Below are 17794 nucleotides of genomic sequence, written 5' to 3'. Positions count from 1 at the left end.
CCCTGGTGGTCAGTGTGCTCCCACAGGGGGAGCACCACTCAGCCAGAAGCTGGGCTCACGGCTGGCGAGTGCCGCGGCAGTGGCGGGAACCTCTCCCGTTTCTACGGCAGCATTAGGAGCAGCAAGCCGAATGGTAAGGAGCAGCGAGCAGGTGGGCGGTAAGGAGCGAGGGGTCCTGGACTGTGAGAGGCAAGTCAGACATCCCCTGAAGGCTCCTGGACTGCGAGAGGGTGCAGGCCAGACTGAGGGACCCCCCCACCCCTCGGTGCACTGGGCCTCTAGTAATCTATAATATTATCTTAAAGGACTATTAGGAGAATTACATAAAATTATAAACACAGACACACATACATATATCACGTAACTAGAAGAGTGACCAGTCCTCAGTAATTAATAGCTTATTTTCCTCTCTCACACAGGGAGACTGGCTGACTAACCATTGAAACAGTTTCTAATAGAGTTTGATCACCCGGGCTTGTTTGGCTCAGTGGGTAGAATGCTAGCCTGCAGACTGAAGGGTCCCAGATTCAACTCTGGTCAAGGGCACATGCCAGGGTTGCAGGCTCAATCCCCAGTGAGGGGGTTTGCAGGAAGCAGCCAATCAATGACTCTTTCTCCCTCTACCTTCCTCTCTGAAATCAATAAAAATATATTTTAAAAATTAGACTTTGGTCAAGTTATGCCTTACCCGCTGCAAACTCCTCAATGGTCATCAGTGGGAACCGGATCAAGGACAGAGCTTTTCCTAGAACTTTCTGTTTGTTTTCAAAACTCACAGGCAACTGTTGTCTTTGACATTCTGCTTCTGACCATCGTACAATAGCTCCAAAAAGCCGACTTTCTCTAATACTAAGTGTGTCTCTTTCCAGAACTGCGCAGAGTGTGTCTACAGGTAAAAAAAAAAAACATAAAAATAAATGAGGAATATCTTGCTCTATAACAAAACAATACAGACCAATTTGCTTATATTAAGTTGTCAAATCTCAATAAAAATAGGTGATACTTAAAACTACACACTCTATACTTTCTTTTTTTAAATTATATTCTGCAATGATCTATGCATTCATTGTAGATTCAAGTATTTGTTTAACATAACCTGCCTTGCCTTTCCCTTCCTTTACACGTCTTCATGTGGTACTTCTTGCCTCTCATGCCCTCCCCTCTTCCTTATACAAACAGTCATTACCAGGACCTCCTCTGTCAAGATTTTCCTAACTCTACTCCAGTTTGAGGTAACCTCTTCATGTTTTGAATTTCCATTGTAATTATTTTCTATATATCTAGCTCAGGAAAGGCAAAAAAAAAAAAATAAAAAAAAAATCACATTTCATCCTTTGCCATCTCTTCTATTAATGTCTTAAATCTTAACTTTCACATATTTGTTTCCTTGATTCTCCAACTAGATGATAGTTTTATTAAGAAACATTGTATCTTACCTGTCTTTGTAATTCTTTTTTTTTTTTTTTACAGGACCCTAGTATAATGCCATGCGTATGTGAACAGTCAATGAATATTTATTTGCTTTGACATCTTTTAAAAGGCAATGGGGTAGTTAAGACTTTTAGGAATATCTCACCAAAATAAAGAAAGTAAAATTCTTAAAGGGGTAGACATAAATCATTTGGAAAAAAAACACCTAATCAAAAAACAGCTCGTCCACCAAGGCTGACTGGTAAGGCATTAAGCACTTACAGGTAAAATTTAATTCCCTGTGAACTTACCTATATCGATATCAGTAAATCCTTCCGCACTTATCGCATCCATCGTGCTTTTGTCTATTGTATCTAGACAAAGACTAGCAAGCTGAGGTTCATCAAATAGTCGCGCCTAAACACATAAAACCACAATTATTTTGTTTCCATAATTTCTTTTTTTTTTTTTTAATATATTTTATTGATTTTTTACAGAGAGGAAGGGAGAGGGATAGAGAGTTAGAAACATCGATGAGCGAGAAACATCGATCAGCTGCCTCCTGCACACCTCCTACTGGGGATGTGCCCCCAACCAAGGTACATGCCCTTGACCGGAATCAAACCTGGGACCTTTCAGTCCCCAGGCTGACGCTCTATCCACTGAGCCAAACCGGTTAGGGCTCCATAATTTCTTTATCTTCAGGCTGTGCATATTCAAAGTTAATACTATAAACAGTTGTAATTGCTGATTATGTAAAAACACCTACTTAAAATATAGTTACAACATCTATATATTCTTAAAACTTTTCATTCCACAATTAGAAACGAAAAGCTAAAAGAACAAGTGTGTTGCTGAGATAACAAATTCACATCACCACTCCCAGCCCTGTAATCTGTATTTTCATATGCTTATGTATACACTGCCTACTTTCATATGCACTACTTATTTTAATCCTTAATGAACGCCCTATGACACATAAGGGAGACATTTTTATCCCATCTGCCAGATGAGGACACAGAGGCTCAGAGGGGTGTTCTGACTTGCCTTATAAATATGAAGCTAGTTATGTTGCAAAGCTAGTATGTAAAGCCACATTTTTAAAAAATATATTTTTTATTGATTTCAGAGAAGGAGAGAGAGGGAGAAAGAGATAGAAACATCAATGATGAGAATGAATCATTGATTGCCTGCCTCCTGCACGCTGCCCACTGGGGATCGAGCCCGCAACCTGGGCATGTGCCCTTGACAGAATCGAACCTGGGATCCGTCAGTCTGCAGGCTGACACTCTATCCACTGAGCCAAACCAGCTAGGGCTAAAGCCACATTTTTTATGATCTTTTCACTAAACAATAATATCAACTTTGGTCAAGCATACTGGTACAAACAGACCAGATTTTTTTTCCCTTTTCTCGTTTTGATTAATGGAAGAGAATACAGTACAAGAGTTTTAGAGCATGGAACCTCTAGGAACCTGACTGGGGCGAAGGGGTCAATGGGGGAGGGAATGGGGACATCTGTAATACTTTCATCAATAAAGAAAAAACAACAGACCTAACAACAGAAGAGCAAGTAAATAAATTCACATACTTTAATGATGGAATTTATACAACAAGAATGAAAAGCTACAACTTCTCATAACAATATGACTGAATCCCACAAATGTAATGATAAAAGAAGCCACAATATACATTGAGCAAAACAGTAGAGACTGCATGATTCCAGCAAAGCTAATCTAGGCTTTAAGTCAGAAGTTGCCCTAGTTGGCTCAGTGGCTAGAGTGTCGGCCTGCGGACTAAAGGGTCCCGGGTTCAATTCTGGTCAAGGGCACATGCCCGGGGTTGTGGGCTTGATCCCCAGTGGGGGGCATGCAGGAGGCAGCCAATGAATGATTCTCTCTCATCATTGATGTTTCTCTCTCTCCCTTCCCCTTCCTCTCTGAAATCAATAAAAATATATTTTAAAAAAGTCAGAAGTCAAGATTATATGTGTTTTATCAGGATGCATATTATCCATTTTTTTAAAGTTAAAAAGCTGAGGGACAGGGAGTGAAATCTAAACTCAAGTGATATTTTTAAAAGCCGTAACACTGAAAAAGGACATGTGATGATCGTATGCCAGTCTTTCATCCTGACCTAGCATCAGCTGTTTAATTGAACAGTATGGACAAACACCAGATGCTCAGAGGTGCTCATGCTGGATGATGCAGAAACCTGCTGAGAAGGCTGCCATTAGTTAGCCACACCATAAATGACACCATTATTTGGTGTAGTTGATGACTCTTCATTTAATTTTAAAGTAAAATTCATTTTCAAAGGATTCAATAACTCAGATGCTACTGAACAAATGAATCACATCTCTAAACTAAAAAGTTATCTGTGTTGCTCTGACTGATTTGGCTCAGCAGATAGAGTGTCAGCCTGCGGACTAAAGGGTCCCAGGTTCGATTCCGATCAAGGGCATGTACCTTGGTTGGGGGCACATCCCCAGTAGGGGGTGTGCAAGAGGCAGCTGATCAATGTTTCTCTCTCATCGATGTTTCTAGCTCTCTATCCTTCTCCCCTCCTTTCTGTAAAAAAATCAATAAAATATATTAAAAAAAAAAGTTATCTGTGTTTTAAGGGGCAGAAATGAATACATTAAACACACTGGCTTAAGTTTTAAATATATCTCTAATATATGATTCATAATTTTATTTACAGTGGGGCCTTGACTTACGAGTGTCCCGACTAACGAGTTTTTCCGAGATACGAGCTGTCTCTCGGCCGATTTTATGCTTTGAGTTGCGAGCTAAAATTCGGGTTACATATGAGCCAGCTTCAGATACCCCACCGCTAGTTGGTGCAGCGAACGTCACAGTGATTTGACATACGAGTAATTTGAGTTATGAGCTCCATCACGGAATGAATTAAACTCATAAGTCAAGGCCCCACTGTATATAAATATAAACATATATTTTTAATCAGTAGAACATTTCTTGAAGTTATAGAATATTCAAATATGTTTATAAATCCTCTTCTTAGATTACATACCAAGTCTGTTTACATTAATTTGCTTCGTCGAAGTTTTAATAAATTTTAGCCCTAAATAGAAACACAAATATGTATAAAATAAATTATGTATATGTGTATACATACATGGGATGATAATGTCTACCTTATGTAACCTAGAGGGTTCATTAATGATCAAAATAAGTAATGTATTAGAAAGGAGGCTATGTATATTACATATATGTATATATTTATACATAAGGGGGGGTGCCTGGCCCATCTATATATATAAAAGCCTAATATGCTAAGTGTCCTACCAATCTGTCGACCGTTTGGTTGACCACTTGACCAGTCGCTATGATGCGCACTGACCACAAGGGGGCAGATGTTCCAACTGGTAGGTAGGTTAGTTTGCTGCTGGGGTCCGGCCAATTGGGACTGGGCAAGTGGGCCGGACATGCCCTGGAGCCCTCCTGCGGCCCCTATCGGCCTGATCGGGATTGGGCAAGACAGCCCTGAATTTGTGCAGCAGACCTCTAGTTTTACAATAAATTACATGCATCACAACTCTTACCCTTAAACACATCAGTGTGTATTTCCTAAGAATAAGGATATTCTGTTATTAGTGCTAACTTTGGTAAATAACAATACAATATTTTTATCCTACTGACTGTATTCATTTTTTGTCAACTGACCCAGTGATCTTTTTTTACAACACTTTTCCTTCTAGTGTAGAATCCTGCCTTAGGATCACAGTTTATGTATTTAAATATATATATATATATATATATAAAAAAAACACAGTACATTTTTAACCATTACAATTCTAATATGAGCAAATATTTTAAATGGCGAACTCAACTGTATTTTCAGTGTTCATGTAAAAATTCATCTTTCACTCTAGGAAAAACAAGTTTTTGTAAAAATTACTTTAACTAGAATAGCAATACTTCAGCCACTCAGATTATACAGGCAGCATCAATTTCCTAGGGAATCCATTACTGCTACTTAAGAGTCTGGCATGATCTCTGGTAAACATCACTGTGATCCTATCACTTCATCATAAGTGTTTTCCCTGTGCAAACCATGCTGGCACAGTACACTGGCCCTTTGTGTTGGAGCGAAGCTGGGTCTTTTCCAGTAAATGAACCGGCTCAGTTCAAATGACTCACTTGGCAGGAACAAGAGGCTCACATGACAGTTTGCTGGATAATTCACATGACCCCACCAATGAAAAATGTGGGTAACATTGGGCTCTCAGACAAACAAGGCACTGAAAAGTCCCTTTTCTGTCCTGCGGCAATCTTTGTCAGCCCTTGCTGCTCAAACTGTGGTCCAGAGACACTAGCATCATCCGGAAGCTGTTAGAAACACAGGCTCTCAGGCCCCACCTCTGAGAGTCTGCTGAAAATAAATGCAATTTACTTCCTATTGTACTTACTGAACTAGCAAGTCTGTTTTAATTATCAAAGTTTAATTGATTGGTTTCTGAACTTTATGACTGAAGTTTTAAAACAAAGAAGTTAAGTGATCATCTCTACACATAAAAACCTTTGGACCCAACAAAAATTTAGATGTCCAAAAAACTCTCTCACCCACAGCTGGAGCCACGCCGGACCCTAATCCCAACCCCAGTCCTGAAGAGCTACATAACTTTGAGTCACAGCACCCTATACTCATGATAAGGCTTCAGTTTCTTTCTTTCTCTCTTTTTCTTAAATGTTTTTATTTTTATTGATTTCAGAGAGGAAGAGAGAGGGAAAGAGAGATAGAAACATCAATGATAAGAGAATCATTGATCGGCTGCCTCCTGCACACCCCCTACTGGGGGTCGAGCCCACAACCCGGGCATGTGCCCTTGACTGGAATCGAACCTGGGACCCTTCAGTCCACAGCCCGACACTCTACCCACTGAGCCAAACCAGCTAGGGAGGCTTCAGGTTCTTTACCTATATGTTACTGTATTAACTCTAATTGCTTTTCTATTGTGAAATCATATAAATCTGCTATATTTCCCTGAATGGTAATATAAGAACAATTACATATACTTTAAGATAATGATCTAGAGCCCAGTGGGTGTGGCTCATGGTTGAGCATTGACCTATGAAACAGGAGGTCAAGGTTTAATTCCTGGTCAGGGCATAAGCCCCATTGTGAGCTCGATCCTCATTGTGGGAAGTGCAGGAGGCAGGCGATCAATGATTCTCTCTCATCATTGATGTTTCTATCTCTCTCTCCCTCTCTGAAATCAATAAAAATATATTTTTAAAAATAATGATCTAGAACTAATTCATCAGGGAATACTAAATATTCATACAGTCAAACCTCGGTTTTCAAACCTCTCCCATCTCAAACAATTCAGTTCTCAACCAAGTTGTTCAGACAAAAATGTCTCAGTTGTCGACCAAAACTTCAGTTTTTGACCCGACAACCCTTTCATGCTGATACCTCAGCAGGACAGAAAGCGTCTAGCAGGCAACAAGCAAAGGAGAGGATGCTTTCGTTGCTGGTGATCAGCACAATCTTAAAACATAAAGAGACCATCCAGAGTGCTAATGTTGCTAAGGGTGTGAAAATGCTCACAAAACAACAATCACAGGCACTTCAATAGCTAGAAAAACTGTTGTTGATTGGATAAATGAAAAGCAGTGCATTTCTGAGGCAGTGATTGATGAAAAATTCCTTTAAGGCTGTGGTTGGATAAATTTAAAAAGTGTTTACTTATAAACTAGAGGCCCGATGGGGGTGGTTGGATAAATTTAAAAAGTGTTTACTTATAAACTAGAGGCCCGATGGGGGTGGTTGGATAAATTTTAAAAGTGTTTACTTATAAACTAGAGGCCCGATGCACAAAATTCATGCAAGGGGCTCAGCCCTTGAAGCCCTGGCTGCCTCGGACCTCGCAGCCTTGGCTTTGTCTGGAAGGTCATCTGGACAGTCATTCTGCTGTTCGGTCTAATTAGCATATCAGCTCTTTATTATACAGGATTAAACAGCACATTAGACATGTGCTGTATATAAGAAAGGTTGAAACAGGGAATCATCTGGGAGCCTGGAACGGATTAATTCAATTTACATTATTTCTAATGGGGAAAAATGATTCTGTTTTTGAACAAATCGCTTTTCGAACAGCCTCCTGAAATGAATTCAGTTTGAGAAACGAGGTTCCACTGTATAGTTACACTCAATTTTTCAAGCTCCAACGGTACATCCCTTAGTCACGTGGACTTACCTGAGTAAGTAACATAAAGGCATTATCTGCTCTAAGGTGTTTGGTGAGAAATTCCACGCAGTGTGCTTCCAAGGCTGGGACTGCGTATTTCTTAGCAGTATACAGAGTGGTCATAACTGTTTCCGGGCCAATTTGAACTTCGTCTGAATACAGAAATCTGGAAAGCAAGGGGAAATTGCAGAGCTGGTCAGTAAGGTTTTCGATAAGCAATCCACCAACCTTAAACCTCTGAGGAATAGGTTTAAAGACGATGAGCAAACTGGAAACCTGAAACATGCATCAGACTTACAGGGCTACAGGGCCCTTGCACACACAGCGTCTCCTTTACTCTTACCCAATCCTGAGAGGCAGGGCGTCTCCCCAAATCCTGAGACAGACCCCTATCTCTAAGCCAAATTTTCAGTTAACACCTCATAGCAGCTTTGGGTGACGTGATTCACTTATTTCTCCTTCATCAAAGTGTGCTCACTTAAGCAAATCTACAGAGAGAGGAAGTTCACATCTCTAAATGTCAAAACATTCGTTTCCAGATTGTGGTGGTGTTTTCTTATTCTGGGCATTTTCTAACCTTTCCTTTTTATCCCAAGAGTTAGCATTATGACCAAGACTAGAGTCCTGGGGCTTTGGAGGAATAAAACAATTTAATAATATCTTAAATATTGCTAGGTGCTGTGGGATATTTAGATCCAATTTCCTCTCAAAATACAATCAGACCAATACTGCCTTCCTCCCAGTTTGCTGCCTATAAAGGCTAGGTCACTAAATAAATCAGCTACAGCCCTAACTGATTTGGCTCGGTGGATAGAACGTTGGCCCTCAGACTGAAGGGTCCTGGGTTCAATTCTGGTCAAGGACACATACCTTGGTTGCAGGCTCAATCCGATCCCTGGCCCTGGTCAGGGCACATGCGGAAGGCAAACAATAGATATGTCTTTCTCACATTGGTTTCTCTCTCTCCCTTCCAGTCTCTCTAAAAAAAAAAACCACAAAACAAAAACAAACAAAAAAAACAATGGAAAAATATCCTCGGGTGAGGATTAACAAAAATAAAGTAAAATCAGCTCTATAGAACTGAGGATAAATGTACGAGTCTCAGGGAAGGCCTGGTGGTTCTTGCTGAGGCTATCTGAGCTTCTACATTTGCACTTCCGGCCCCCGCTGTGGCTCCTCAGAGCACCCCGTGCTGTCAGTTCTCAGCTACACTCAGAATAGCTGGGCTGCTGGGGGAGAATGGCATTCAGAGCTAGTGTTTCACTGGAGTGACACTAAAGGCTTACAACACTTACTAGACCTGTACTCCCCAGACCCAAGTCATAAAGCATGTGTTTAAGAAACCCATCCTTTCAGAGCAGTCTATTACCGTGAAGGCGTGAGGAAAGTTAAGTTCTATTTCATGTCCCTGTCCCCTCTACCTTTCAATTTCCTCTACTTTTATTCCTGTGGCCGTAATCACCACCCAAGATGAAAGCCTTGCCAGGTCCATCCCCTAACTTCTCACCCTAACCAAATGCTGGCATTTCTCTAATAATCCCACATCCTTATAACAGAGAGTGGAGGCTACTCATTCTCATGCTCCCCTATATCTCAAGTTCAAAAGGGAAAGTTGCTGTTTTTCAGGATTACACTGTTTCCAAAGCCTCCTTGTAGAGACTCAAGTCATTCATCCGTATCGCCATCGCAAGACTCACCTAACGTCACTGCCACACTCTGGGATGAGGACGGGAATCAAACACCAAGCAAGGCACAGCCACTCACAGCCAGGGACAAAGAGATGGATAAAAAGAGAGGAAATTAGCCCTAGTCCATTTGCTCAGTGGATAGAGCGTTAGCCTGCGGACTGAAGGGTCCCAGATTTGATTCCGGTCAAGGGCACATGCCCAGGTTGTGGGCTCGATCCCCAGTGGGGGGCATGCAGGAGGAAGCCCAATCAATGATTCTCATCACTGATGTTTCTATCTCTCTCGCCCTCTCCCTTCCTCTCTGAAATCAATAAAAATATGTTAAAAAAAAAAAAGATAACATTCTATCCTAAGCTCCTTGTCTATGGGTTCCTATTGGGGGGATGGGGCAGTAGGGGGGGTGGCAGGGTTCCATCCAGCTTGTCACCCCCTGCCCACCCCCGACATGCAGACCTCCCTTCTCTGAGCTCCACTGCTCATGACACAGATCTGCCAGGACAATATAAGGAACTGGCCAATGGCATGTGGATTTCCTTTTTCCAGGACTTTTTGAAAAAGCAAGTCACTCACACACACACAAAAGCAAATCACTGCGTGGCCTTCCCTGTAATGCCAGAATCCATCAATTGAGAGAACCTTCATGACTAGTCCAAAAGGATAAGAAACAGGCGGACCAGACTGGAACCAAACGACAGCTTGGATCCAACCCCACTTGAGTAAATCCCCAACTGACCCACTGAGCAAAAATATGTGATCATTTTTTTAAGCCCCTAAGTTTTGGGGTACTTTATAGAGTTAGTGAGACAAAAGCTGACTAACATACAATAAAAGCCCAGCGACCATAATGGCGTAACAACCGGAACGACCAGTCGCTATGAGATGCATTGACCAACTCTTGGTCCCTCCCCCGGCCCACAGGCTCCAATTGCCAGATGGCGAACAGGGAACCACAGGGAACCACAGGGAACCGAACAGGGAACCACAGGGAACCGGGTGGGTGGCGGCAGTGGGGAGGGACTGGGGACTGGTGAGCGCGAAAGGAAGAAGAGAGTGAAGACAAGATCCTGAAGAAGAGCTACCCCAGGTCTCCTTCCAGCCACCACTCCATTTTTCTGTTCCTCTTTGCAACAAAACTCCTCGAGAGGATTATTTATCTAGATGTCAACAGTTTCTCACCTCCCATATTCTCCCCAATCCACTCTACTCAGTTTGCTGCGATCACTCTTGCCAGGGTTCTCAACAGCCTCCATTTCGTCAAAATCAGAAATCAATTCAATGTCTTCATTTTGCCCAATTCTCAGCAGCATTTAACATAGTTGCCAATTCCTTCTTTATTGGAAACTTCCTTTTTGTTTGTTTTATTTTGTTAATCCTCACCTGAGGATATTTTTCCATTGAATTTTAGAGAGAGTGGGAGGGGGAGAGGCATAGAGAGAAACATTGATTGGTTGCCTCATGCACATGCCCTGACCAGGGCGGGGATCAAACCTGCAACCGAGGCATGTGCCCTTGATCGGGAATCGAACCCGGGACCCTTCAGTCCACAGGTTGCCGATCTATCCCGAGCCAAACCGGCTAGGGCTATTGGAAACTTTCTTGAACTCAAGATACCACCTCCTTGCCTCCCTTCTCGTGCCGCTGACAGCTGTCCCTCAGTCTCACTTTATGCTCCTGAGCCCCTGCTGCACCCCCGCAGGCTGGAGACCCCAGGCTCACCCTGTGCCTCTTTCCTCCTAACAGTCTACATTCCCTGCCTAGGAAGTCTCATTTGTTCTCAGGGTTTCACTCTTAACTTTCGAATTTGTGTTCAGGAAGAAGCTCTTCCTTAAATTCCAGGTTCATATTTCTGTCTACTCTTACATCCCTCCTTGGAAGTCTTAGAAAGTTTATTGATTCAACCTTCCATATCTATGCAGGCCCTGGCTGGTTTGGCTCAGTGGAAAGATAGAGTGTCAGCCTGCGGAATGAAGGGTCCCGGGTGCGATTCTGGTCAAGGGCACATGCCTGGGTTGTGGGCTCGATCCCCAGTGTAGGATGTGCAGGAGGCGGCCAATTCATGATGCTCTCTCATCATTGATGTTTCTATCTCTCTCCCTCTCTGAAATCAATAAAAATATGTATATTTTAAAAATCTATGCAGAATTTGACCGCTTCTCATCAGATCCATCCATCTCTACCACCCTGGTAGGGCCCACCATCATCTCTTGCCTGGACTACTGCAGAAACCTCTCCATTCAACTCCCTGCTGCCCATCTGACACCTCTCTGGTCTAATTTAATTTCTAAGCAGCTGCCAGAGTGAGTTTCTAAAAATGTAAATCAGATCAGAGCACTCCCTCTCTCAAAGCTTTTCACCACACACCAGATGAAACTCAAAGTCCGCGCACAGGCTCGGCGGCCCCGCAGGTCCTGGCCGGCCGTCTTTTTCACCTCACCTCCCACCACTTTCCCTGTTGTTCATTCTGCTCAAATCGCACTGCTTCACTCTTGCTGCTCTCCAACAGGAGACATTTAGGGCTTTCCCTTGCTTGGCAAGCTCCTTCCCTAGTGGCTTGGTCACTTTTTCTTCAAAACACTTATTAGTGGTTGACATGTGTCTTTGTTTCTCCCTAGTGGAGTACAAGCTCCATGAGGGCAGGACTTTTGCTTGCTCACTGCTGTATCCCACATCTAAAACAGTGACCAGCCCAGGGCAGGCACACAGTATTTCCCAAATGAACAACTGAAAAACATCACTGACACGGGTCAGGCAGATCAAACTGAGCAGTTTCTTCAAGTGCTTCAAACTCAAGTTCCAAAGCCTTCAATGTTAACTAATTCAAGCTGTAAACATAATAAAAAAGTGTGCTCCAGCTAACCTGCTGGCCAGGGCGAGGGGCCATGGGCACTTGGCTGGCTGGCCTGGCCCCCTGGTCAAACTCCCGGTCGAAGGAACAATTTGCATATTAGGCTTTAATTATATAGGACTAGAGGCCCGGTGCACAAAAATTTGTGCACTGGGGGGGGTCCCCTCAGTCTGGCCTATGCCCTCTTGCAGTCTGGGACCCCTCTGAGAATGTCCACCTGCTGGTTTAGGCCCGCTCCCTGGGGGATCGGGCCCAAGCTGGCAGTCAGACATCCCTCTGGCAGCCCGGGAGCCCTCGGGAGATGTCCACTTGCCAGTGGGGAGCAGGCCTAAGCTGCAGTTGGACATCCTTAGTGCTGCTGAGGAGGCAGGAGAGTCTCCCGCCACCACCGCTGTGCTGGCAGCCATCAGCCTGGCTTGTGGCTGAGCAGAGCTCCCCCTGTGGGAGCGCACTGACCACCAGGGGACAGCTCCTGCATTGAGCATCTGCCCCCTGGTGGTCAGTGTGTATCATAGTGACCAGTCATTCCCAGTTGTTCTGCTGTTAGGGTCAATTTGCATATTACCCTTTTATTATATAGGATACTTTGCATGTTAATGTTATTACCTAGTCTTCATAAGTATTATATGGTAGCTGCACTAGTTCTGTTAAATGAACCTATTAGCTATGCATTCCCTCCAGTTGACTACTTCCTCAGTACTCTAAATAATCCTGCTGTAAATATTTCAGTACAGAACATTTTTTCAGCACTTGAATACTTCCTAGGTGTGGGAGAAGAATCTACAGTGCCAAACTTTTACCACCAGCTTTGTCTGAGAGGGTTCCTCCAATGTTGTATTTTTAAAATTTGGGGGTTATGGGAGGTTGGGTGAAAAAAGTGACGGGATTAAAAAGTACAGCTGGTTTGGCTCAGTGGATAGAGCGTTGGCTTGTGGAACAAAGGGTCCTGGGTTCAATTCCGGTCAAGGGCGCGTACCTCAGTTTCAGGCTCCTCCCCAGCCAGCCAGGGGCCCTGTTCAGGGCACCCAGGGCCCATGCAGGAGGCAACCAATCAATGTGTTTCTCTCACATCAATAATTCTCTCTGTCTTCCCCTCTCTCTCTAAAAATCGATGGAAAAATATCCTCAGTTGAGGATTAAAAATAAGTTAAAAATAAAAAAGTACAGATTGGCAGTTACAAAATAATCACAGGGCTGTAAAGCACAGCACAGGGAATCCTATATAATAAAAGTGTAATATGCAAATCGACCGAACGGTGGAACTGCCAGTGGGTGGGGGGCAGGGCCAGTGAGCAGGTGGTGCCAGGCCAGCCCAGGCACATGCCAGTGGGCAGAGGGAGGGAACGGTGATTGGGGGGCGGGGGGCGGCACCATCCCCTGATCGGCCCGTCTGGTTGTCTCCCGCAGAGGGAGGCCAGGCAGTAGCAGCGGGGTGATGGGAGTGCTGTCCCTTGATCGGCTGGCCTGGTCACCTCCTGCAGAGGGAGGCCAGACTGCGGCTAAACTGTCAGTAGGACATCTCCTGAGGACTCCCAGACTGTGAGAGGGCGCAGGCCAGCTGAGCGACAGCCCCCACAGTGCACCGGGACTCTAGTTCTATATAATAAAAGCCTAATATGCCAAGTGTCTGGTCGTCTGTTCAACCAATCAAAGTGTAATATGCTAAGGATATGCTGAGGCTGCTCAGCCGCTCGCTATGACATGCACTGACCACCAGGGGGCAGATGCTCCAACTGGTAGGTTAGCTTGCTGCTGGGGTCTGGCCAATCGAGACTGAGCAAGATGGGCCAGACACACCCTGGAGCCGTCTCATGGTCCCTCCCGAGCTGGCCAACCTCCCACGTCCCTCCCTAGCTCCAATTGTGCACTGGTGGGGTCCCTCGGCCTGGCCTGTGCCCTCTCACAATCCGGGACCCCTCAGGGGGTCACATTGACTGTCAGGTAGTTCCATCTATATAATAAAAGCCTAAGCGACTGTTACAGCAGAACAACTGGAACAACCAATCACTATGATGCTCACTGACCACCAGGGGGCAGATGCTCAATGCAGGAACTGCCCCTGGCGGTCAGTGCGCTCCCACAGGGGGAACACCACTCAGCCAGAAGCTGGGCTCACGGCTGACGAGCCTAGCGTCGGTGGTGGCAGCCTCTCCTGCCTCCACAGCAGAGCTAAGGAGCAGCGAGCCGAGCAGTAAGGAGCGAGGGGACCAGGACTGTGAGAGGGCGCAGGCTGGGCTGAGGGAAGCCCCCATCCCCTCCAGTTCACGAATTTCGTGCACCAGGCCTCTAGTACAGACAATAATATTGTAATAACTATGTATGGTGCCCGGTGGGTACTAGAGTTATCCTGGGATCATTTCATAAATTATATAATTGTCTAACCACTACGCTGTACACCTGAAACGAAGACAATATTGAATGTCAACTGTAATTGAAAAATAAAGTGTTTGAAAAATTAAAATTTGGGGGTTTAAGAGGCAAAGTACTTCACTTCTAGTCTGTGCTTCTTTAATTACTAACGAAGTTAAGCGTTCTTTGCTAATTAGTTGTGTTGTTTTTCTTCCCCTAAGTCATCTATCCTGTCCTCTACCCATTGGCATCGATCTTCCTTATTGGGTTGTGTGCCTTTGGGACTATCCATCTGTCTTGGAACTTTATATGTAATTGAACCTAGTTACAAAAAACGAAGAAAAGAAGAAAACAGAAGGGAGTATCACTTCTCACCACTCCAGCACAACTTTGCCTGGGTACCACGCAAGACTCACAACTCACGGGACTCGGGCAGCCAAAGCCAGCTCGACATCAGGAAACCCATCTGGTCCCAGCCAGTGACTTGCCTGCACTGGACCTCCGCCCCCTTTGTAAAACGGTGCCAAAGCAATCCCTATACCTCACTCCTTGTCAAGAAAAGATCAATACTGCCACACTAGCAGCTCCCTTCCATTACACAGAATTAACCAAAAGTCACTCCAACTAACCTCCAACAAGACAAGAGCAAAAAACCAATGCCCTCCAAAGGACACAGACAACAGGGGGATGACAGCATGAGTAGGGGGGTGGGGAGGTTGGGGGTTTATGGGAGGATGAGGACACATTCGTAATACCTTAACCAATAAAGAAATTAAAGATAAAAAAATAAATAAAATTGTGATCCTAAAAAAACGATGGCCTTTTTTTTTAAATTTTTACAGAGAAGGGAGAGGGATAGAGAGTTAGAAACATCAGTGAGAGAGAAACATCGATCAGCTGCCTCCTGCACACCTCCCACTGGGGATGTGCCTGCAACCAAGGAACATGCCCTTGACTGGAATCGAACCCGGGACCCTTGAGTCGCAGGCCGACGCTCTATCCACTGAGCCAAACCGGTTAGGGCCTCAGTGTTTCTCAACCTTCCTAATGCCGCGACCCTTTAATACAGTTCCTCATGTTGTGGCGACCCCCAATTTCATTGTTACAAATTGAACATAATGAAAGCATCGTGATTCATCACAAAAACAATATGTAATTATCTATGTGTTTTCCGATGGTCTTAGGCGACCCCTGTGAAAGGGTCGTTCGACCCCCAAAGGGGTCGCGACCCACAGGTTGAGAACCGCTGAGTTAGTGCAAACCGATGCCTTTTCAAGCCAATGTGACCTCGTCTGCAGCAACGCACCTGGGCAGGTGAGCGCCGCGGACTTCCTTGGGCGCTCGCTCCGCGGGGTCCTGACCACGAGCACTTGGGGCTAAGGAGGAAGGGGTCGGGGTTTTTTGTTGGAAAAGAAAAAAAAAATGGCCATGTAGTCGGGGATCGAGCAAGCCTTTCCACCAGTCGCCTCTCTACAACCCAGACACGGAACCAGGCACAGGGGCCGTCGGGACAACGCGCGGCTGGAACGCGAGACGAGGGCGCCTTTCAACGGCGGGGCCCCCGGAGGCCCCGATCGCGCCGACGGGTCGGACGGCGCCTTCCCGCGTCCCCGAGCCGGACGGGGGGCCCGGCCAAGGTCACCCCGGGGACGCGGACCGCTCACCTCAGCAGCGCCAGGAAGGCGGCGGGCTCCACGTCGGGCAGCTCGATCTCGGCGGACGTGGTGGCCATGCCGCCGTTGAACATGGCGTCGAAGACGGCGCTGCCGGCCGCCAGCACGAAGCGGTGAGCGGGGATGCGCTGGGGGCCCCCGGCGGCGGCGGCGGCGCCGGCGCGGCCCTTGCCCAGCACGAAGCGCACGTCGCTCAGCAGCTCCGAGTTGAAGAGGAAGGCGAAGCGCTCCTTGAGCGACGCCTTGGTCGCCTGCCAGTTGTACAGCGGCTCCCGCTGCAGGGGGAGCAGGGGCCCCAGCGCCGACGACGCTGGCGGCGACGGCGGCGGCGGCCCCGCGGCGCCCGCCTCCGCCTCGGACCCCGGGCCCTGCTCGCCCGGATCGGCCGGCCCGAGCGAAGCCATCCTCCCGCGGCGCCGCTGCCCCGGCTACGGAGAGCGCTCCCGCCGCCGCCTCCCGACTCCGCGGAGCCGCCCACCGGCCCCGCCCCCAACGCTTCCGGGAAGGCGCTTCCGGGACGCGCGCCCCCGCCGGCTGGGGAGCGCGCACGCGCGGGCCCGGCCCCAGGCTCCGCCGTTCATCTGGGCGCGCGCCCCCCGGCCTCTGCCCGCCCTTGGGCCCGGTTCGCCGGCCGCCGAGTCCACCCGCGTGGACCTGGGCCGGGACCCCGGGCGGTTCCCCAGGCTGCTTCTCGCCTGGAAGGGGAGGGGTCGGAGGGCGAGGGCGAGGCCAAGGCAGACGACTCTGCCCCCTCTGCACCTGCCCGCCGACCTCCCCTAACCCAGCGCCTTCCCTTCGCCTCTTTCTTGCTCTCTTTTGTTCTGATTGTGAGTGTCCGTGGGGACTTATGGACCCTTTTTTTCCTGTTTGTTTAATGTGTTATAATCCATTTACCCATAGATAACCGTATGTTAAAGCTCAAAGAAAACCCAAATGTATCAGAACAAGATCGGCGCAGCCCTGCCTGCAGCGTGGCTCAGTGGTTGAGCGTCCACCTAGGAACCTGGAGGTCACGGTTCGATTCCCGGTCAGGGCACATGCCCGGGTTGCGGGCTCCATCCCCAGTGGGGGGCGTGCAGGAGGCAGCCGATCCATGATTCTCTCTCATCATTGATTTTTCTATCTCTCTCCCGCTCCCTTCCTATCTGACATCAATAAAAATATATATTAAAAAATTGAGCCGAAACCGGTTTGGCTCAGTGGATAGAGCGTCGGCCTGTGGACTGAAAGGTCCCACGTTCGAACCCGGTCAAGGGCATGTACCTGGGTTGCAGGCACATCCCCAGTGGGAGATGTGCAGGAGGCAGCTGATCGATGTTTCTCTCTCATCTATGTTTCTAACTCTCTGTCTCTCTCCCTTCCTCTCTGTAAAAAATCAATAAAATATATTTTTTTAAAAATTGATAAGCCTGTAGCTAGATAGACTAAGGGGGGGGAAAAAGAGAGAAGACTCAAATTACTAACATCAGAAAGGAAAGTGTAGACTTTCCCACCTATGCAACAAATAAAAGGGTCAGGTTATAAGAGAGTACTATGAACAACTGTACGCCAAAAAAATTGGGTAACCTAGATGAAATGGACAAATTCCTAGAAACACATCACAGTATAACTATCA

At 46.4% G+C, this 17794-nt stretch overlaps 1 protein-coding gene across 2 annotated transcripts in view; it reads right to left on the bottom strand.

The window, feature by feature from the left end:
- Nucleotides 1–16670, bottom strand: part of BTBD1 (BTB domain containing 1) — a 36029-nt gene extending 19359 nt beyond the window's left edge. Inside the window, exons 1-4 of one of the 2 annotated variants that reach the window (XM_059678023.1) lie at nucleotides 16171–16670; nucleotides 7634–7790; nucleotides 1722–1827; nucleotides 689–886 (exon numbers count right to left, since the gene is read on the bottom strand). In XM_059678023.1, the coding sequence (XP_059534006.1) occupies nucleotides 689–886; nucleotides 1722–1827; nucleotides 7634–7790; nucleotides 16171–16583 (874 nt within the window). In that variant the 5' untranslated portion in view covers nucleotides 16584–16670. The remainder of the gene's footprint in view (nucleotides 1–688; nucleotides 887–1721; nucleotides 1828–7633; nucleotides 7791–16170) is intronic. The other variant, XM_059678022.1, reaches the window with a different exon arrangement.
- Nucleotides 16671–17794: the final 1124 nt, after the last annotated feature.

The sequence above is a fragment of the Myotis daubentonii genome, chromosome 21 (assembly GCF_963259705.1).
Source record: "Myotis daubentonii chromosome 21, mMyoDau2.1, whole genome shotgun sequence".
Classification (NCBI taxonomy): domain Eukaryota; kingdom Metazoa; phylum Chordata; class Mammalia; order Chiroptera; family Vespertilionidae; genus Myotis; species Myotis daubentonii.
The sequence above is the reverse complement of the archived record's forward strand: the minus strand, read 5'-3'. Positions and strand labels throughout refer to the sequence as shown.